General features: G+C 35.4%; 2 protein-coding genes across 6 annotated transcripts in view; one reads left to right on the top strand and one right to left on the bottom strand.

Annotated features, from left to right (window-relative positions):
• Positions 1 to 22488, top strand: part of CENPP (centromere protein P) — a 157957-nt gene that overhangs the window by 96168 nt on the left and 39301 nt on the right. The gene's annotated exons all lie outside the window — the stretch shown is intronic.
• On the bottom strand, positions 711 to 22195 carry ECM2 (extracellular matrix protein 2). Of its 4 annotated transcripts, none has more exons than XM_068419897.1 (10): positions 22128 to 22195; positions 17637 to 17956; positions 12465 to 12653; positions 10626 to 11108; positions 10186 to 10301; positions 8436 to 8571; positions 6972 to 7129; positions 5021 to 5160; positions 3546 to 3872; positions 711 to 2770 (listed from the first exon to the last, which is right to left on the bottom strand). In XM_068419897.1, exons 2-10 carry the CDS (start codon positions 17929 to 17931, stop codon positions 2563 to 2565), a joined length of 2052 nt encoding a protein of 683 aa, XP_068275998.1. In that variant the 5' UTR covers positions 17932 to 17956; positions 22128 to 22195; the 3' UTR covers positions 711 to 2562. The 4 variants fall into 4 exon arrangements, with proteins under 4 accessions (XP_068275998.1, XP_068275997.1, XP_068276000.1 ...); XM_068419896.1 differs by lacking the exon at positions 22128 to 22195 and adding an exon at positions 21311 to 21449; XM_068419899.1 differs by lacking the exon at positions 22128 to 22195 and adding an exon at positions 21311 to 21449 and having other exon boundaries at positions 10626 to 10745.

Below are 22488 nucleotides of genomic sequence, written 5' to 3'. Positions count from 1 at the left end.
GTCACAAGCTGTAAAATAGTGATAATCCCATTTACTTTGTTTATAAAATCCTTTGAGGCTCACTGTTAAAGAGTAGTGGGATTTTCTGTAATAAAGCCCATTTCACTTTCAGTGTAGTTGGTAATTTTGAAGAGTGAACAGTCTTAAACTGCTTACATTTGACATAATGGAAATGTTATCCAAGTTTAATTGCCCGTGTATTTCTTAAGTGAGTAAGCATCCATTTTTCTGCATACCCTTCATCCCTTGGCTTCTTTCTCCTTCTCAGTCTTCTGCCTCTGCTACTGAAAATGGTTTCAGTCTCTCTGTTTCACTACTGTGGCATTATAACTGTAACTTTACTTTAGGTCATGTTATGTTATTGAGTGCTTCTTGTAGGAACAACTTATCGCAGCATTCTTTTAGGTAAGCTTGATACTCGTTGTATTAAATGACCAAAGGAAAAACCTTAAACAAATGACTTGCATAAAATTCACTTTTATGATATCTTAAAAGTGAAAAAGCGCATATTGGAGAAAAAAGTATGTTAATGGTCACAATAAATCTTTAGTCATCTGTATTTTAGCTGTGTTATCCCATGCAAATCCAGTGGAGATTTTCTAATGGGTCCTGTAAGTCTGAATGTTTTGATAAGAAAAGTAATCTATTTGAATGAAAATAATTGCAACAATACATAATGTTTTGCTTACATTTATTATAAGAATGCATAAAACGGTGTAATACAGCAGCTTGTTTATCTGGAAATCCCTCCTTGGGTCAATCTGCGCATTCAAAGAAAGCACTGCTCAGCAGTGTTGCGAAGTCTGGAGTTACTTAGCAATAGATTAAATGTATTCAGTTTAATAATTTAGTTTTTTTAGTCTCTCAAAACAGTAGTTTGGGAACTTAATGGTGTTTGACAAAGACAAAGAAATAGTAGCCAAAGTCAAAAGGAAAGAAGGAATCAAATGTTGAAAGTACACAAGCAAGGAGATCAAATCACCCAGACCAGAACATTGTACGTAAAAACAGCCTGTTGATTTCAGCATTCTGTACCAAACTTAGCAAATCACTAAGGTGTGGCTTCTGACCATAGTTTACCAAACTAAATATCCAAAGCAATCTTTTTACAGAAATTCACATATCTTAGGATCATTCCTTACAAGAAATGCATTATATTTTGACTCACTGCAGATGAAGTACCATTGTGCGTTGCAGGTAATAGTTTATTTGAGTAAGAGAGAACTTGGAGACCGAACAGTGTGATTTTATTTTTATCATGAATGTATAACTTCAGAGAAAACAAAACTCAGGTGTTCATATATGCTGTCTATAACCTGCTAAAAAAAAAAATGTTCGGAGATCCTTCAGTGGTAAATGTTGTATGGGCAGTACGCTGATGATGTGACATGGCTGTTGGCAGTAGAATGGGATGTGTGGGAAATGCATAGTGAAAACTTCACTGCCAGAGCGAGGGCAATAAACTTACAGTTCAGTAGTTAGTGTCCTTAGAAGGTTTTATGATGTGCAGCTGCTTACAGCTTTTATATGCCTTTAAAAAAAGTCAATCCCTGTATTAAGCCATTTCATCCTTTGTTCCGATCCATCTTGAAGAAGAACAGCATGCCTAGAGTACTGAAGAAAACAAAGTACTTTTTTTTTCCTGCCTCACAGAATAGCCTTAAGAGCAAGTGGAAAGTAATTGTGTGAAGAATGAGTTACCAGTGATCTATTATCATTTCCTACCACCAGCCTACTCTTATAAGAAAGGACTGTAGAATTCAAGAAATATGAAAGATGTTAGAATTACTTTCCATTTTTATTGAAATTGTTCTTTAAAATAAAAATATTAACTACTTTTAATGCAATTTTTGGCCACTTTAGAGAAAGAATATAATATTAAAATCTGGAGTGGAATATTAAAAATGCTTCTTTTCTTTGATTCAGCCATTAAAAAATATAGAAATTAATTGTTCATTCCCCTAACTCATCAGATTCTGTGTTTTAATACAGGAAGTTTTCAGGGTTATCTAAAACAAACAATTCAACATTTTTTTCTTGAAATTTCAGTTGGAAGAGAATTTATCACTGCAAAAAGTTTGGTAGAAAATCCAGTACCTTGTATGTTTTAAGAAATTTGATTCTTGCACTGCTAGAATGTTCATAGCTTAAGGACTTTTATTTGTATAACTTTTAAAGCTGATGGCGCCATTTAAAATGTTTTAAATTCAGTTAATCAAATAAGACAGGAGCAAGTTCAGGGTTTAGTTACAGTCTTTTCTAAGATCTGATCTTGCGGAGGGTGTATCTGGAGGCACAGTTTGATCTATTGTGTTTAAGTAGAATTTCTGTCAATAGAAATAAAAATTTATGACATAATCTTGAGTTTCTATTTTTACATTTAATGTTTTTATAATGAAACGATAATAAGTACATTACTACCTTACTTCAGTACATAACATACTGTATGTTATTTGTAGTAGTAAGAAGAGTTTAAATCGGAAATAAGCAGACCTGCTAGTAGAAGAGAATAAATAAAGCTGTGTTTCTAGAGAGAGGGGTTGCTATGCAAAAGCTGGGTGTTCATTTGATCTTCTGTGGTTTGAGAACTACACTGCAATAGGATCTTATGCATGAAAACGCATGCGGCGATAGCTGTCTTGTATTGATATAGTTGTTTTCAAGATGAACATGTTCCAAACGTGACTCTTCATTCTCCTCCTCGTCACTGTTCTCATGAACATCATCATCACTGGTATGAGTCCTGCAGATGCGTTCTGGAGGGACCGTCCTGTGACATTGTGGGAGGAATTATATTTTAATTATTCAAGATAACTCATGACTTCATAATTTATTTTAGAGATGCTGTTTATTTAGAGATTTGAAAATGTTAATTTAATCAGTACGTTAAATTTCTCAATAATATAGTTATTGAGGACTTTTACAAGTCATTCTTTTTAAAAGTCTCTCTTTGCATTGGTTTCTCATTTATATCATATACTTAGTTTTCCTGAGGAAAGTATTGCCAAGTGTTGCTGAATGAAAACTTTCTGTATATCACACATATATATATCCTCTGTCGATCATTCCTGTGCTTTGTAGGTGGTACAGAGGAACCAGAGAGCACACCTAACTTCACAGCTGGGGCTGGCTGAAACCTGCTGAAAGGAGGCTTTCAGTGGTCAGCAGCAGCTGATGACTCCTGCCAGTTCTTTTATAACCACTTTGGGCTCTGTCCAGAGCAGAAAAAGCTGGTACTTTGCTGTGCCTATCAAATTGTAGCCGCCCCAGCGGACATGTGGCCCAAGCAGCATTACAGATTCATTACCTGGAGAGAACTGATGCTCAGCATCTTTCTGAGCATTTTCAAGAACTATGAGGAAGGGTGAAATCTCACTTTTCTTCTATTATATGCAGAAATACTGCGGTAGAAAATGCAGGATTTAGTTCCTCCTTCAGAATTTGTTTTAAAGAGATTTACTTAAAAGTAAAAAGTTCTTAAAACAAAGCATGTCTTGCGACATTTATTTTAACGCCATTAATATAACAAAGAGCTTGGAAGTTACCTTATTTTATTATTATTCAGTCTTAGAAAACGTAATTTTCTCATTTCATCAATTCCAAATGGTACAGACTTTAATTCATTGTGATCCAAAAACAGCTCTCTCAGAGAGTGATATGCTCCAAAAAATGATACTGGATCTATTCCATCATCAGTAAGTTTGTTAAAGGACAGGTAGAGATACTCCAGCCCTGGCTTCATGTGACCAAAGACATATCCTGGAATTCTTTCAATCTGATTTCCTATGAGTATCAGATGGAGTAAAGATTTTGGCAGATAGGAGGGAACATGATATAACTTATTATAAGAGAGATCAATTGATTCCAAGTTCCTGCATTAAAGGGGAAAAAAAACCAGGATGAAAACATTATAGCATACTGCATTGTTAATGCTACATCCCGTACAAAATAGTGCTTAACAGGATTACAAGGAAACTAAATTTCAAAGGGGAATTTGTTTCTGTTAATGGAACAGAATGCATTTTATGGAACATAGTCATGCGTAATTACTCTGGGAATAGAAAGAATTGAAGTCATTAATTATCAATCAAGCACAATGATTCTGTAGATGGGAAGAAATCTACAGTAATGAGTACAGGGAGAAGGTTGAATAGAGGAAACCCAAGAGACTAATTTGTAATTGATAAGCATTGCTGAACTGCAATAAGGAGTTACACTGGAAAACACATAATAAGCTTGGGACTTCAGTGGTTATCCCATTGACGTGGATTTTTAAATTTTACTCTGAAGCCCATTTGAAATGGAATTGTTTTGTGAATGGCTCCTTTAGAATCATTCGAATGTGCTTCGCTCTCAGAGATGAGAGAATCTGTTAGTAACAGTGTGCTGGTTTTCAGATTAAGCGGTTTACAAATCCAGAAATCAACTGATAGGGCTGCGGCTGATGGGTTATGGCAAGGTGCCCTGTGTGCCTTAGCAAATAATTTACCAGAAGAATCACAAGCAGTATCGTCTTTTACTTCTGTCGTTCTCATTGCTTGCTCTGCTTCTATTCTACTCGTACACAATGCAGCTGCACAGTCTTCCCTTCATCTTATTTACTCCTATAATTTTTAATCTAATGGGAAATAAGGCTAGGACAATATTCAATTATTTTAAAATTACCTGTGAGGTAGTGCTATATTAATATGAAATTATCATATAATTGTAGGGAGTACTATTGATAATTAATGTTCATTTTCTGACTGGACGGTCAGAAAAAATATTTCTACTTTTATGTTAATACGGTACAGTTTTGAGGTATAAGATCTTTTTGTTTTAAGGCCGATTATGAATACTTCCTAGATTATACAATTTAAGCAAAGGAAATTAAGACAAATTAGCTAAGGAAAACAAGCAAATCAAAAGATGACTACAATTTCAAGTTAAAAGTAATGAACTGCAAATATTTATTTCATTATCTGACTCACTAATACCAGACAAAAATAAAATAATTATATTTTAAATGAGTTGTACTTACTCTTGGTTTATCCAAGCCAAAGGTGCTATTCTGTGCTCTTCTAATTTGTTATGCTTTAGTACAATGACGTTTATGTTTCTTGTATGATTAAAGCAAATTTCTGACACTTCTTCGATTTGATTATTTTCAAGGTATAACTCCTGGAAGTGCATTTGGAAAGAAAATTTGTGAAAGCAAAATATGCTATTCTTTCCCATTGCAAATTCAAAATGTAGCTATTACCTGTCCTCCACTTTACCTGATATATCCGTTAATTTCTGGATAAAGGAATCATAATCTGAATCAGAGTCAGTTTGTAGCTGTAGGGTGACTTTCAGAAATGCAGTTTTTCAAAGCAATCATTTTGTTTTGTCAGTTGTGGGAATAGAGATTGCTTTGAAAGATCAAATAGAAAAACAGTTGTATCTTTTGTCTTGCCTGAAGTTGTACGGTGTAAACTCTTACAATGTGAGAGTAATGACATTGACAAGAAGTTGATAATTTTTTTTTTCTTGGAAAGCTATTAGTGAGAAAAGGAGTAAGATTTTTGCTTTCTTAATATTTTTGCTTTCTTAATATTTTTGCTTGGCAGTTGGGAGCTTCGAAACTTTCACATTTGTAGGAATATAAAATATTGATGTTTTATAAAACTTAATGCTGTGAGTCTGCGAAGTATCAAAACTGCGAGTTTTACACAGATTAAGTTCCTGCTAATGGCTTGTAATGTAAGATAAATATGATGTGAAATAAAAATGGAGCAATGACTAAAATATATGTAGGACCTGAAACAGAATTTAGGGCCTGTAGAGGAAGGCTTTGGGAAAAGAGAAAAGCAACTTTGTAGCCTGAAAATCATTGTTTTTAAATTTAACAGGTGTTGGTTTAAAATTAAATGTTTCTAACGCATATAAAGTGTAGAAAAACTTGCCAGGTGTTCACTGTTTCATCAAGGAGGGATGAAGTGAAAAAAGAAAAATGTAACGTGTGAGTGAATGGGTAGTGGAGAACGTTTGGCTGAAGTAAAGTTGCAGGCAGTAACTGTAGAAGCAGCTAATGGTATAGACATTGAAATGAGAAAGAGCAAAAGGAAAGATAGAATCAAGGGAGACAGTGAAATCAATAGGTATCAAGAATTATCTTTGAAGTAAAGACTGAGGTAAGCAGAGAATGAAACTGGGCAGAGATTTAAAAGGAGGAAGAAAATACCTTCCAGATAGCATCCCTAACAAAACCAAACCAAAACACTGCAACAAATCACATTCAAATTCTGGGCAGAGGAATGGGGTGGGAGTCTACCAAAAGAAGAAATGTCTTCATTAAAAATAAAGGAATGAGGAAACTGTTCAGGGAAGAGGAATAAACCTCCCGTTCAGATGCTGCCCCCCACCCTACATGAGGTGGAATTCAGCAAAGGTTTGGAAACCAGGAAAACTGAGATGTAGACCAGCCAAAAAAGGAAGAGGTTGGTTAGATACAGGCATCAAAAGAGTATTTCTACCTCCTTCTTTCAGACTGGACAGTCTTGGTTCCTTTAGTCTTTCCTTACAAAACAGGTTTTCTAGATCTCCCGTTATTCTTGTTGCTGTCTTGGGAACTTACTCTGTGTGGTAACTCAAAAGCTCACAATGTTTTTGCACTAAGACGTTATCTGTGTTAGGAGTGTTATGTGAATGATGTGCAACTGAACAGACAGAAGTTGCAGGCTATACTATTTTGTGAGATGTTACTAGATAAATTCAGACTTAAAAGGTACGTTTTGGGATGGAGTTGGTATATAAGTAAATTTCTAGAAATAATGATTTAGGAATAAAAATTATTAGTATATCTAGAAACAAATCTATAAAACTTAAATTTGTCTCTACCTGATGATAGTAAGGCAGTAAGTAGAAAAAAAAATTATGAAAATGTCTGGAAAAAATGAAGCTTTCTTGTTTTAGTGGTCTTCCTTGCTTTTTGGTTGTTTTGTTTTTACCTCAAGAGTGGCGGGAAGGCCTTGTGGGATAATTCTAAATTTATTTCTTCCCAGTCGCAAATAAGAGAGACTTTTCAAAGGATAAAAGGCCAAAGGACTGACATTTGCTTCACTAAGTTTATTTCCTTCTAATTCCAGGGTGACCAAGTTCTTTAAATCTGGGGAGAAAAAGTTGGAATTTCTGTTAGTGCCATCTCATATCTTGTTAAAATGCATGTTTAAAATTTAACCGTCTTAAAAATTACTCAGATCAGTTCACAGCAATGAAGAAATATAGTGAAAGGATTTTCATTTGTTATCTCATAATCATAGAATTATATCGTTAATTAATTTGTAGAACTTCAGAGATTGACTAGAGCTTTATTTAAGCTTTCTCTCCCACTTAGAATGGAAAAGGCGGCAGCTGTGAGACTTGTGGATATTGCTACCATTCAGGCCTTATTACTTCATGGTTACGTGCAGATGATGTTTGGAATAGTACGTGGGTGCTGACCTTCGTGCAGCTGCCCAGTGATCTCCAGGGGTCTCCAATCACTTACATGATAACGGGTATGTTACTCTTTTTGGGCTCACGTCTTCCCCTCCCTGCTTTACTCCTTTCAACCACCTACTGTACTGGGTTGAGAACCCTTCACGGATTATAGCGTTCCTCCTCCTTAGCCGTCCAAATGCAGATCACAGAAGAAATCAATGTTGATCAATGTGTGTAAGCAGGAAATATTATTTCATAATTGTAAGTTCCTCATTCACAAATAATCCAAATAACAGGGTTTTTTTTTACAGAAGCTTTGTATAGCTCCTCCTAACAGCGCAGTTTGATGATTTTAAACGAAAAGGCTCTTGCAGCCCTTGGCCTAAGTTTTCTTTGTCTTAGCTCAAGCATGGATATTGCTCCATAGTGAGCTGTGTCACTAAACTGATCTGGTTTAAATGGGGACCCTTTTGGCAGGAGAGGAAAGGGAGCAAAGAAGTCAGTCAAATTATGACATGGATGATACCTTTTCTTTTTTTTTTTTCTTTTTTTTTTTTCTGTCAACTCCATATTTAGCTTGGCTTAAAATGATCATGGTTAACTCCATTTATAGTCTGCCTTATTTTTCATGCACATCAAATTCTGTTCACTTTTATGCAATTTAAAAAATAATATAGTTCCACCACACATAAAGCGATCAGGTTATGGGTCAGGAGAGTAGGTATCTTCAACATACTTCAAATCCATCTCTGCTTAGTAACCTTAAATATAAGCTTCTTTGGGAGAGTAGCAGTTACGTAAGAAGGGAAAATGTAATTTTAAAAAACTCTGTTATGCAAATCTTTCAGCTTTTGTTGCCTTTTGGAAACATGGCACTTAAAAGCTAGCAATTATTTTTCTGGTTCTATCAAACCAGATGCATTTGGTTGAACATTCTGCTTTTCAAATTTATTTTAATCTTTTCATATGGTGGATATTAGTTTTCTAAATACCTTGTAAGCCATCTTCATCAATGGCATGAAGGTGGTTGTCATTTATTTTTATTTCTTCCAAAGTTGATGGCAATTCAGAGGGAATATGTACCAGCATATTTCCATCCAAATACAAACGTTTTAGCTTTTTCAGGATCTTAATCATAGGGATGAAGATGAGAACTTAGATTATCAAGGTGTAAAATATATGGTTAAACATACAGAGTAATCATAGTTAACATTTTCTTAAATACACGCTTTTTGAAGATTTTCAGCAGCAGTGCACTAGTATCCAGTGTTCTGAATCAATAAAAGTTTTTCTCCTATCAGTCTAATTAATTGGTTTCTTTATGCTAAATATTAACAAAGGGTGCCAGTTAATGTAATGTGTAACCGGAAGAGCTTGATTGAGCACCATCAGCTTTCCACATGGCCATCCTGCAGCTATCCAGTCATAACTATTTGTATTACTGCTACTGTCTGAGTCATGTAGGTACTACCTGACTACACTACTGCAGTGTTTAGGAGTTCAAAGTACATACATTTATAGATCATGCGTTTATAGTCATTTCCGAGCAAATTGATGGTTTTCTGTAGGTCATCAGATTTACTTTGCTCAAGCATAACGTCAGCAACTTTTTTAGTGACCTAGGGTTTTTATTACTTCAGCCAGCTTAAATTGGTATGAAAAATAATCATAGCTTAATTTTGATAAATGCATATCAGTAATAACGCAGTAGTGAGCATTTCTTTAAAAGATGGAGTTGTTTTAGCAATGGATCCACTGAAGCCTGAAGTTTTGTCTTAACTGCCTGGTGTGATATAAGCCTCACTAAAATTTATTTCATGATTGAGACACCTTCCTGTTCTGTCTTTTCCATCCACTTTGATTTCTTAGGAGTTGTAGGAAGTCCCTTGAAATCAGCCAAAGCTGTTCATGTTATGTGGAGGGAGGTGGTACACAGAGAGTCCTACCAGAAGACTGATTGCATATGGCAGGAAACAAAATTAAAAACATACTGTGATAATTCAATTTGTTGTCCATATGCTTTTTGTTTTCATCTTGCCTGAAAAAGCAAGGCCTTGAAGCCTTACTTCCACGCTTGAATTACTACCTGTACGTACTTGCTTGCATGAGAAATTATTGTGGGACTGTTTTGTCTTCGAGTGAGGACTCTGTAGATGCGCTTGAATAGCCTGTTACTATGTAAATTCCTCTTGCAAGAAAAAGACTGAATATAGAAAGATTCTTGGACTATGTTATGAGAAAGGTGTTCCTTTAGTAAGCAGCTATACTTGAAAGTTTCTCATTAAAGATAGCCAACAATAAGCATAGAGCTGATTACATGAACTGCTACTGAGTGGATTTTTATAGCAAGACCTGCCATAGGCAGATCTTTACAGAGCTGATGTAGTGAGAAAGATGATACATAAATTTGCAGATGTTGAGCCTGAGTATCCCAGGTGTTGTTAATGAAATATGAGCCCTTCAATTCTGAAGTCTCTCAACTGCAACTGATAAAATAACAGAAAATTGTCTCTCTCTTATTGTTTAACTTTTAATACTTGGTGAATGTCATCCAAAATCTCTAGATATTTTTGATTATGACGAGAGATTTCTTGAAATAGCCAGGTTTAACTGTATTGTAATTGTACAATGGCTACTGATAATAGGTGTGAACTATTTTAGATCCATAGACTGAAAAGCAGGAAAAACTTTCCTTTAAGCAATAGTTAGTCATAAGATAGGAGAAAGGTTAGGCTTTCTTACTTTGAATGCTTGTGGACCTATGCCAGGAGAGGTAATATTATTTTTACTCAGATCAATCCATTCCAAATTAGGTATCCCATTGAATGCTTCATCTGCGATAGTAGTGATACTATTTCCTAGGACAGAATTCAAGAAAATAGTTTGAGTTATGAATTACAGTATGCACCTGAGTTGTGTAGTATTGTACATGAGAAATATATTATGAAAATAGTTGTATTATGTACAATAATTGTGTGTAGATGTATTCATGTTAGTATTTAAACACTAGTAAGCAAATCTAACTTTTTAAATTTATTGTTTTAGAGGCTTAGCTGTAAAATTCATTCTAGTACATTTCTATGATAAGGAACGACAAAGTATTAACACTACTGTTGACTGCATTACAGAGGGGATAATGTTACTTCATGAGAAAAATTGTGCAAAGTAGACCCATTATTTACCTGTAAGATCTAGACTTGTTAGATCTGGATCTGAGATTGGTGGTATTTGTGTAAGTTTGGCGTTAATACAGCTTACTGTGGTGTCCGAGGTGGAACATCCAGATGGCAAAGGAGGAGCTTCTATGGGTGGAACAGGAATTGGGAAATGAGATGGCATTCTGAAAGCACCATCATCTTCATCACTTTCATATTGTATTTCTTCTTCTGCAGCTGCCTTTCTCATGATAGGCTTCTTTTCTCTGTGATAGGCTTTATGCTTCTGTCGATTTTTTTTGCCTTTCCTTTTTCTTTTCTTTTCATCCTTTTTACGACCCTCTTTCTCTTTAAACTCTACTACTTCTGTTCTGAGCAGTTCGTCTTTTTCAGTTTGAATACGTGCTGATGGCAATACATGGGTGTTGTCAAGGTCATTGGGTTCTGGAGAATCACCAGACAACTCACTTATGTCATCCAGTGAAATAATACTTGAATCCAAAGAGGAGGCTAACGAGAGGCAAGGAGAACAAAAAAAAAAGAGTTGTCTGATAAGACAATATGAAACTAAAGTTCTAGTAAACCTTGTTCCTCTCATATAATAAAATATGGTAACTATAGAAGAATAGTATTCCCCTTAGAATATGATTTGAAAGAATGAAAATATGGTCTTATATTGCTGCTTGACAGAAGAGACTGAGAAATGATTGAGCCAACCGTACAGAACAGTTTGTAAACAGGTATAATACATTGCAACTCCCGAAAAAAGGGGAAAAAATTAATACAGCCTTCATTATCTTCCTTTTTGAACTAATATATTAATTAGTTTTTTGTGTTGATGGAAGTGTCTATAGATGAAAAGGAATGTTTCTGGGAGTGGGAGGAAGGTAATTTGAATAAACTTCACAAGGGTTAAGGCTTGTTCTCCTGTGCAAGGGACTGTCAGATGTAAAGATGGCTGCAAGTGGGGAGCTCACCAGGGAAATGTGTTAACTCCATTACCAAAATGCAGTTTTTACTCGCGTAACAGGGCAATTCAAATAAAAGCAGTTTGTTTCAATCTACGTGACTTCTAGTTCTACAGTTAATTTCTGTGATGTCTCTACTCAGTGCATTTCTGTGTGTCACACGTGTGCACACAGCTAAGTAATATTTTTACGGTAAGAGGAGGTTAAGTTCAGTACTTTGCAGACTTAGGGTATTGGGAGTGTGGAAGGAAATCACATTTTATCTTTATCTCTTCCATTCTTTTTCTTTTTAAAGATACTGATTTTGTTTAAATTTTTATGAAGAATCAAGATAGTATTTCTGTTGTTCTTCTTGTGAGTTAACTTTCTTCTCTTGATTTATATCAAATAGCCGCATGTTTTTACACTCCTAACAAAGATTTACCACTCTGTAAACTGTATGATGTTTCTTACGTATGTCTAATTCGTTAATAATGGCTAGTAGTTATTGATTGAGCCTTTCTAAATGGAAGTGGGATATAAGATGTAACCAGATGTTCTTTCTTCGTACATTTACCAAAATTTTGTAAAGGTAGGAGGGAAGAAGCAGAAAGGGGAAAATAAAACAAAAAGAAATATAATTATCTTTACTGTTGCATACTTAACGTCTTCTTTTCTTTAAATATTATATCAAACTCATCTAACAGCCAGTGTACGCTAAGAAACTTGAAGTAGAAATTATGAAGTCAACTTGAGTAGAAATTATGAAGACCTGCTCTTGTCATGTAATTCAGGACTTATTTTCTTTATAAAAGGATAACGTGTACCTTGTAATCCTTGATATCATTAAATGTAGCGTTTATATTAGGTTTTGCATGACTTAGTTTTAAAATAGTAAAAATATTCTGATGTACTGTACCAGTATCAGAACAAACTGGGCAGCATTCTCCTGCAGGTATAATAGTGTTTGGACATTTCAGAGGGTGGCACATGGTTGTATCACATAGCACTTCTCCTTTTGAACAGAGACAGGTAATGCAGGGCTTGGGAGACCAGACGGCTTTATCATACATAATCATCCCATTAGCTGTGCACTGCCCCTTCTTTCCTAAGAAAAGAAAAAGAAAACTGGCATTAAGTAGCGTAAACTGAAATAAAACCAACAGTGTTTGTTTAAAACTTTGGAAAGAAGCATTACTGTTTTGTTCTCATTTTGAATATATGTAAAATACACCCTATTCTAAGTATCTTTATCCTTATTCCCTGTTTTTCATAGCTGTATTTCTTCAGCTCATTAGTAGTCTCCAATCCCTATTTGGTTCTTGGCCTCTCAGCTGTGAAGACAATCGAGGGGGAGGCACACAATTAATGTGTATGTAGCTGTTACCTGCTTACAGCTTCACGGTGAAAACTGAGTGCATGTTCTCTGTCCCTCTAATTGTCTGCTCCCTCTAATTCAGGCAGTTGTCATCACAGTTCATTTCCCCCTCTTCCTAGCCAGCTGATGAGGACCCTTACCAGCTTTGTCTTCTGGAAATGCACTTGAATTATTCAAGTTCAGAGATATTCCTAAAAGGGGAAAATTAAATCTAGATGGTGAGTTTCTGAGGGTCTTTTGCATGGCAGCTCCTCTTTCCTCTCCATCCTTGGAAATGGAAAGCAGAAATCACAGATCTCAATGAAAGCTGTATATAGATACAGCTGAGAAAGAAGCAAAAGTTTTCTTCATCACAATGGAGTTAAAATAAATCCTGCAGAACTTGAGAATATTTTTTTCCAGACCCCAGTCTGCTTGTTGTGCAGTAGACATCTTTTTCTGATATTTTGCACATTAAATGAGAAAGTTTTGTTAAGGCTCTGTGGAACCTGGAGGGTGACAATATTCACTTTATAGTGACAGTTCATAGGCTTAACGGAAGTGAAGTCCGTTCTGTAATGACTGGTAAGATGGCAAACATTTCCTTTTCCCCGTAACTTGCTTTATCTGAAAATAAGTCTTTGCTAGGAAAGTAGCAAGCTTGAACAACTTGTCCTAATAAATACTTCATCTCCAAAATTTCTGGACATGAATCTACAAAAAAAACGAGATTTCCCCAGGGGTACCAGTCAAATTTTCAGAAAGAAATGTAGACGATATTTAGTTTGTAAGCTATACTCAGAGAGTCAGTAGGCAAGTTCTTTGGAGAGCGTAAAGACTTGGGAAGGAAACTATTCCAAGTCCCTCTCTCCTTCCAATGATGGAGTCTACCTCAGCAAAAGTTTCCCTGGGCAGTTCCCGTCCAGACTCCAGGATAACCATTGCACTTTAGCATGATGCTTTTTTTGTTGGTCTTTTGAGAGAAGGAAAGCCAAGTTTGCGATTCTTCATCCTGTGCAAATCTTTTCCTATTTTTAAGCGTACCTCTGAATCTGGTGAGAATCCGTACTCCCTACACACCTTCCTTTTCCTCTTTCTAATTAATGCAAGCATGCATTGCACAAGTGTTAGTTTCAAGCTGAAAACCCATTTCTAAGTTACTTTGTACTTTCCAATGTATAAATAAAAAAAAAATTCGTTTTTTCCTGTTTGGTTTGACTTCCTCCTTCAGATGAATATTATCCAATACAGTGGAAAAATCTTATCTCAACTGAATTTCCATGCAAGAGACTTTCATTTGTGATAGACAAATTGTCTTTGGAGGGATTGTTTGCAGGGCTTGTTTTCCCACACTCTGCCCTGGTCCATGCTTGGCTGTTCACTTTTAAAGGGAAGAGTATTGAGGATAGTCTCTAAATATCCTGTCAAGACTATTGTAAATATTTGGTTTGAAATGTCTCTGGAATTAATATTTGACTCAAAATCAGGCATTTTGCAAAGTCCTTCAAGGCAGTCCTACTCTCAGCTTCATAACGAAGGTATTCCTTTGCCCTTCTGTTTAAAGACCATTGGATACGAACCTGTTTTCTAGAATAAAAATTCATTATCAGAATCATCCTGTTTGGATGCTCCTCTATATTCCGTATATTTTAAAAAATGCTCTTTTGATTTAAGTTACTCTCGGGATGGAGAGGAGGGAAGTTAATTTTTTGAACAGTTGCATCTTGTTTTTTCAGAGGTCCAGGATATGTATGCATCATTTCAGCTGCATAAATTTGTGCTCTAATCAACTCACGCCATGTTAGCTGAAGGGAGGAGATGGGTTAACCCAGGCCAAATGTTAGCTGGCTGTAAGTCCCTTGTCATTCTACCCCAGGTATCTGTAATCCAGCTGTTTGCTGGATCCTGACTTCTGGTTTTTATGTGCTTGCCAGGAAGCCACAATATTTCTTTTAAATAATCTCCAAAGGAAACACAAAAAGAACACTACACTTTCTCATGTTAAACAATAAAATGTCAGCTGTTCCAGAGGAACATATCTGGCTTGAGATGGAAATTCTTCTGTGCTTCCTTAAATTCTTTATTTTGTTTTAGCTACTAGCCTGTATCTGAAGTTGGTGCAAATCTTGTCTGAATAAGCATAAAGATATGGGTTATCAGGCTTTGGCCTCTGCAGTCGTCTTTAACAAATTATCTTGTTTTCTTAGTACATGAGAGTCACTTAAAAAGACAGAACGAGTGTGTGTGCTCAAAGGCAAGGAGGTACCCTTTTATTGCGTTGCAGAACTGTGATTTGGCACTCTTGGAATTCACATAATCCCATGAGACAGAGTAAAGACTGCGCCGAGATGCTCCTTAAACTTCCTACACTGCAGAACTTCAACATGGTGGTACGAGCAGGGAGAAGTGAGGTTTAAGAGATATTAAAAATAGTGCAGCAGTGCACATCCTATTCTGCACTGCTTAATAATGGGTAGACTGTAGACTGTAAAGGACAAACAACTGCCAATTATCTCATGCTGTGGTGAACTCTGATTTAATTTAAATGGTTCACATGATTTTTATATGGAGGAAGGATATATGTCTGGTTAGTGTTAAACCTCTATTTAACTGTTAATTTTCATCCTGCATATGATATCTATAAATTGTTTTTTAGGCTACTAAGGGCAAAATAAGTAGCTAGGAGAATGAAAATTAAGTTTTGGATTGCGTTTTCTTCTATTCTGAAGCATGATTAATAATAGTGTTCTATTATTTAATAGGCTCTGTTTTTTCCAAATCTGACATTAACTTGAAAAAATTTTGAACTTTAAAAGCTAGACTAAAAAATACCTTGTGGTTGAAGTCTTTGGCAGATGAGCACAGGACTTTTAACCTTTGGAAATATGGTGTAAATTCAGCATGAAGTTCCAAATAAAATGAGTTCAGTGGTTTTAGGTCAGCTTTTGGATGCGAGTCCAGATAGACAGAAACAAATGGGGCAGGGAGCGGGGAAGAACCATGCATTATTTCAGCATGACTGATGGTGTCTGACAGAGAGACTGGAATATCTTACATGAAGTGTATGCTATTTATGTGGTATTTTCCTCTGTTTAATTTTTAAAATATTTTTAAATTAAAGGTTTGACATTAGTAACATGGTACTACATACTAGAAATGCCATAGTCAAAAAGTTTTGCTAGTTTTCCCATTAAAACCCCTTACTTAAAAATATTTGATTTGAAATGGTTCAGCCTTTATGAAAGTAAGGGATCATAACAAATAGTAATTGGTAAGAAAATGGGACTAAAATAAGTTTTGCCATTGAAGTTGAGACCTGTTAACCTAGTGCTCATGTCTCTTGTGTGACACACTAAAAGGCTTAACTTTTTGCTTCTAAAAATAGACTATTATAATTTTATGTAGAACACTGGTAATCAGGGCATTCTTTTTTTTTTTCGTAAAATTGCATATAATTTATTAGCTACAGAGTGGACATGACCCTGTACTGGTTCCTCACAACATCCCAGTGTCTTTTCTTCAATCTTTGAACCTCTTTCTGTGAAAAGAAATGAAGTGTTATAACATCTTAATAATTTTCAATTGCTTAGTAACTGGGGTTTCAAAATTTAAAAATACTGACAGTAGTATTCAGAAGTTCTTATCTTCAGAATGGATGTCTGATTTTTAGACTCTTGTGAATCTTAATTTTGTTTTGTGAGTCATAATTTCCCATTTGTGATGTTGAACACAAAATACAAGCATCCTGGAGCAAGAGTTCTCTCTTCCTTTACTGCACTAAGGACCAAAGAGACACTTAACGACTGTCAGCTCTCAGTCCCTGTCTAGTCTTGTATTCTTTGAGGAGTCCTGTTATGATTACCAGGGCAGGTTTCAGTAAAGATCAATGAAATTACGCTTTTTGTTTGTTTGTTTCTTAAGACATCAAGTCCTCTTCTCTACATCTCCTTCAAAAACCATAAAATACGTATTAGTGCAGCAGTGTGAAAACCTCTAGATCACAGAAAAGGCAAGTTTTGAATAAATCATACTGTTGAACTTCTTCTAAATAAATCCTGGTTCTCGATATAGATGGAGCATAAAGAGTGATCTTGTGTTGAATGAGTGGTTTTTTTCTCTCTCAGCTTAGTTTCCATCATAAGGGTCTTGTTTGTAATGTAGGTTTCATACTGCAACTATTACTGTGTGTTATTAATTTATCTACAAAATAAAGAATTATTCCTGAAATATTGCATGTAGACATAGTTTGAATGCTGCTTCTCAAAAATACAACCAAAAAAAACCCCACCTTAGATCCATTTTAAATAACACTGGTGTTATTGGTGTTAGGGCCTCAGTGAAATGTTAATTGACTTAGGAGATATATTAAGCAAGAAATTCTTCCATATGGCCTTCAAACTTGCTACACATTTGAAGTTACAAAAATATCCCAACAAAGTGTTTGTTAGTTAAGATGAAATGAGAATGCAGAAAAATTGCAGAAAATGTTACTGTTACCTGACAAAGCAGGATTCTCTGTAAGGCTTAAGCATAGACAATTGAAAAGCTTCATATGTGATCTACAAAATTATTATGAAAGGCAACAAAAGTAGGTTAGCAAGCAGGTAGTTGAGTTTTATTTCAGTCTGTGTTGCAAGTAGAGCTAAAAGAAAGCTTCCATGAGTTTATACGTATTGTTTGAAATCAAGAGAAAAATGGGCCCACGCTAAGTAGTTAGAGGGGCTTTGTTCTTACCTGGTAAGACACTGTAACTAGATTCATGTCCACCCAAACCTATGAGAGAGTCAAATACTCCCATAACACCGTCATCAATATTAATAAGAGGTATGCTGGGTACTACAGCAATGGGAGCTGGAAGCTTCATCCTTGGCTGTCTTGAGGACCTGTGCCCTGCTGAGGAGCTCCTCCTCAATCCTCTGTAGCGCGTTCTTCTCCTTTGCCTCCCGAGAAGTGCACTGGTTTCATTTTGAGAAAAATCAATGCACAGAGAGACAAGTAGGAAATAATAGACTACTGATGTAGCCTGCATGTTCTTGTGTGTCTCAGAAAGTATCCTGGAATGGAAAAAAAAGAGCAAAATTAGAGAGCTTTTAGGATTACGTCGGTCATATGATGCACTTTTCAAAGCAGGTAGACCAATACATGGTAGGTCAATATAACCAAGCTTCCTCTTGGAAAGAAATTGCCCTACGAGAGCTAAAGTAAGCAATTTTAGTTTTGTGGTTCTCTGCCCTTACGGGCAATAGGCAAATTCAAATAGGTGCTAGCTTAGTATTTGGGCTTGCATTTAAAGAGGTAGTTTAGATTTGCAGTGCCACCAGGCATCTGTAGTTTAGTAATGGTTACTGCTTCCAGCAAGGGATTCCTTGAGAGCTGTAAAGTGGTTCTTCACTTTTTTCATTGCTAATATTTCTTCCAGGTTGCTGTAACCAATGCTTTTGGTTTGTCATTTCTGTGTAAGGTATTTTGTCACCACAGATGAAAAGGGATGTTGCTTTTGCTTCCATTTCCAACCATCCTCTTCTTTAACAGAATCTCTTTGTTTCTGCAGTAGAGGAGACCTTTTGGAAGTTTGATCACAATAGCACTGTTTGTGACATCCCACATTGGCTTTTCTAGCGGAAGTTTTTATTAATCATAGGTAGTCTAAAAAGGTTGATCTATAATGGGTTGTGTTCTGCATTTACTTTCTAAGAAATTCAAAATGACTGTATATCTTGAGCCTTCTTATGCTTCTGACAGAAGAATTACATTTACTGTCACCAATAGGTGGCATTCCAAAACAGAGCAGTCACGATTCATGGGTATGCATAGAAAGCATACCCAGCAATGGCTATACCGGGGTGGAAATAAGGCTACGCGTGTCCAAAGTTATTAACGATTTGTCATAGCTCTGTTGGCATCATTCTTTCAAAAAAGGAAACGCTCTTGACCTGTGGCCTGTTTTAGCCGAGTCTGAAGACACTAGTATTGTTGTGATGCTGAGAATTAGTGAAGAACCTGAGACTTAGAGCACTTAGTCTTTGTGTCCAAGACAAGGCTTAGAGTATGTCCATGGTTTTCCTCTGAGGGAGTCCTGAGGCGATTAAAAAATGTTTTTTTCTCAATGTTCATCAGTCTGGCTTTGTATGTAGTCTTTCACTTTGGAGTTCGTCTTATTATAGTTACTGATATTGAATAAATACAGGATAGTATTATTGCAGGAACCTGAACTGTGTTTTCACCTGAATTGGATGTTTTTAAAAAGTTTGTGCATCTTGGTATTTTCTGATTTATATAATAGGTCAAGTTTTTGGTACAAGTTGCCTAACTTTTCTTTACCATAAGGCATGTGATTGATTGCATGTTTTTCATGCTTTCCACAGTTCTGTTTTAAAATGGGAAGTTGGCAGTAAATAAGCTTAAAACAGTGTGCTTTTACTTCTTTCTAACATTGTGGTTTCTGTGTTCAACTATTTTAATTTTTAAATATTATAACAAATATATATATTAATTTGCAGATTTTTGTTAAGCTAAGCTAATATTTTATTCCCATAAAAAGGGAATCTTGAGGTGGAAGTATCTCACACAAATCCATATAACATCTCATGTAATACCAGGGTTCTGAAATTAATTCAAACTTTAGTTTACTGCTTTCTATCCATTAGAAATCAGTTATTCCAAAAAGCTATATAGACTTTATACTGGCCTTTTATTTACAGAAATTGCTGTTCGTTAACATATCAAATAGATGCAGGAGCTTGTACTCTGCATTGATGACGTCTGTTCTTTTTCAGAAAGTGCTTGTTTCTTAGTAGCTCAGCTTGCAGGACGAATGACCTAATGTTTTTGGTTTCTAACTTACTTGCACAGTAATGACTGGCTATAAAATTACACAGTAAACTTCTGTTCCACAAGTTTGAATGAAACACACAAAGAGACCTTAGGGAAAACTGAATATACAAAGAAAAGTCTTGAACATGTGTATTCATTCTGTTGAGTTAGTGACATCTTAATTATGGTCACATTTTTATAGTATACTTTGTAATAATGCCATAGCGATGCAGTTACAATGCTGCTATATTACATTTGTGCTTTTTTAACATTTAACTGTTTCTTCCCATGACCAGAATCGTATAATGGAATGACTGAAATACTTTTCCATTCTCTATGCATGTATTTTTAAGTCAGGAATAATATAGGGTAAACTACATAACATTCACTGTACAAACAATGTCTCAGGGTTTTGCTGTTAACTTCAATATAGAGTAGAACTCTATAGTAAATAAAATTATTTTGATGTGAAGCTTGTTTTCATAAAATACTTTATAATTAGAAATTAAAAAAAAAAAAAACAAACCACAACCCCCCCAATAATACGTCTTCATAAACTAATCCTGTTCATGTACGTGGAGCTATATGCTATGTTTTCACACCAAGTTAACTCTTCAGTACTGAAAGCTTAATACTGCTACTTTCAACCAAATGGTGTTCCTTGCATGCAAAATACTGAGCTACGTTTCTAAGTTTCTTTCCTTGGTTTATTTAGTAAGTGCTGTCTCACATTTTAAGGCCCAATTGTGAATGTCATACAAGAAAAAGGCCTGAAATGCACTGGGCCTCTACTGCCTGTGGCTGGAATCCTCAGATTATCTGTCAGGAAGTTATATTTAGTGCCAGCCAACTTTTAATTTGGGGAAAATTCAACCTATTCAACTTATATGACTTTTGTAATAAATTATTACATATTAAAATAAAATTACAGATAGCTAATATAATGAAATTATTTATCTTTGTGTTGCCAGATACTCTCAACATGGCTGCATTGCTATACCTTTTTTAATTTTGCCCATCGATGTTTAGATCATGCATAGTATGTGTAAGCATCTTTATTACCATTACTTTTATCATGTACTATGTTCAGTAGTTTGTAGCTTTCAAAATGTTTATCTTCAGTAAGTTCAGTATTTTGCTATTATGTTAATGGAAATAGTTAATTTTTAAAGTAGTGACCCTTTAGAAATACGAGAGTATCAGAATTTATTAAATAATCTATCTATTCAGTCTAAATTCAAACATGTTTCTAAGAAGTCAAGGTTATTTCTCATGATACACAGGGGTTAAAGTGATTTACCAAGATTTTTCACATAGTTATCTTTAAATTTGTTGCATAGAAATGAGTTACATTTAGCCATACCAGCAAAACTAGTTGCACTTTCAGTTAGTTTAAGCTTGAAGTGCGTGGCAAACATTCATACCAAACAAAAAGCAGATCAACTGGTATTGCATACTTTATCTAGAAAAGCATTTATGTTCAGTATTGCTAAATATAGCTAATATTATTTCATACATATTTGCAAAGCTAACAGGTAGTTTAAGCCATTCAACACCATGCTTTAAGCAGTAATTTAAAATTTAAAACATTTTACCTTGTAATCTAACCTAACAGCAGATTCTGCTTGGTGTCATTTAGTCTCCAGTTGCAAATGAAACAAAATCACAGTGATATCTTTAAAACAAACAGAGAAACAGTAGGGATTGTTGAAACATGTTAGATGATTCCTTAGTTAAGTCTGAAATAGCTTCTTTCCCTGGGGACAAAGCGCTGCTCTGTTCTGTGTGCAGAGAATCAGCTAATACTCGGAGAACTAAAAAGCTCACTTAAGGAAAATGAAAAGCAGCACAATATGCTTGGTCCGTAGGCTGACAAGGCACAGCTGGAAATCTCTTTCAGTACTTACAGTTGCATAAGGAACAGGAAAATGGAGTTTTTTAAAAAGACACGAGAAATGTGTTTCTTCAGTTCTGTTTTATGTATTTAGAAATTTAGCTTCCAGGTGGCGTGGTTTTAATGTAGATTTATTATTTTACAAAGATAATACGTTTTGGCAAGCGTAACCTTAACATAAAAACATTTATTAAAATTAGAACTTTTTTCTTCAGTTCATATTTTCTTAATCCACTCCTGCCTTTATAGCCTGTAATCTATAAGCAGCAAACCTTTCTGTTGAAGTTTTAGCATGGAAAATTTTTCTTTTGTCCATTTACAGCAATGATTTCACCGTAAGTTGTAGCTTATGCACGGAAAATAAAATGACTGAAGCATTTTCCCTTCATTTTTTTGTAAGGCTAATTACATCCTGAAACATGATCCTGAAGCAGAGCCATGCAGAAGCTGCACTGAAGTTAGTAATCCAAATATGAGAACTGAGTGTGAGGGGAAGGGAGGGAATAATGGTACGTTACCACAAGTCCTTTGTATGCCAGGAGAGCCTTTTCCTTCATCCCCAGATAGAGCTTCTGCAGAGTGTCAGTGTTTGATGAGATGGTGAGTCTGCTAAGCTTCAGAAATGACAAATTTACCTGGTAGATGGTGTTGTCTGAGTTCTTCTGACATTAAAAATTTGCTGTTTGCTTGAATTCATGCTCTGAGGAATGTTTAGACAGATAGTCATGGAATGGTATGACCCTTGAGTTAACCATAATTGTTAGCCAGAACGTGGTGGAAAGATACTGGAGAAACACATTGTCTCTTAAAATAGTCATTCAGTTTCTACTGTGCTTTGCTTTGCAAAGTCAAAAGAAGAAATACTGAACTTCTGTAGTT

Source organism: Nyctibius grandis, chromosome 29 (genome assembly GCF_013368605.1).
Source record: "Nyctibius grandis isolate bNycGra1 chromosome 29, bNycGra1.pri, whole genome shotgun sequence".
NCBI lineage: Eukaryota > Metazoa > Chordata > Aves > Nyctibiiformes > Nyctibiidae > Nyctibius > Nyctibius grandis.
This window is presented reverse-complemented; position numbering and strand designations above follow the sequence as displayed.

Bases quoted from the DNA above. Each gene is read 5' to 3' on its own strand.
- ECM2 (XM_068419897.1), bottom strand. From the start codon at position 17,931: ATGCAGGCTACATCAGTAGTCTATTATTTCCTACTTGTCTCTCTGTGC. The intron at 8,572-10,185 runs GTAAGAAAGCCT...CCTATGATTAAG, and splicing joins TAGGTCCACAAGCATTCAAA to ATCCTGAAAAAGCTAAAACG. The intron at 7,130-8,435 runs GTATTTAGAAAA...TTTTCTCCCCAG, and splicing joins TGATGAAGATGGCTTACAAG to ATTTAAAGAACTTGGTCACC.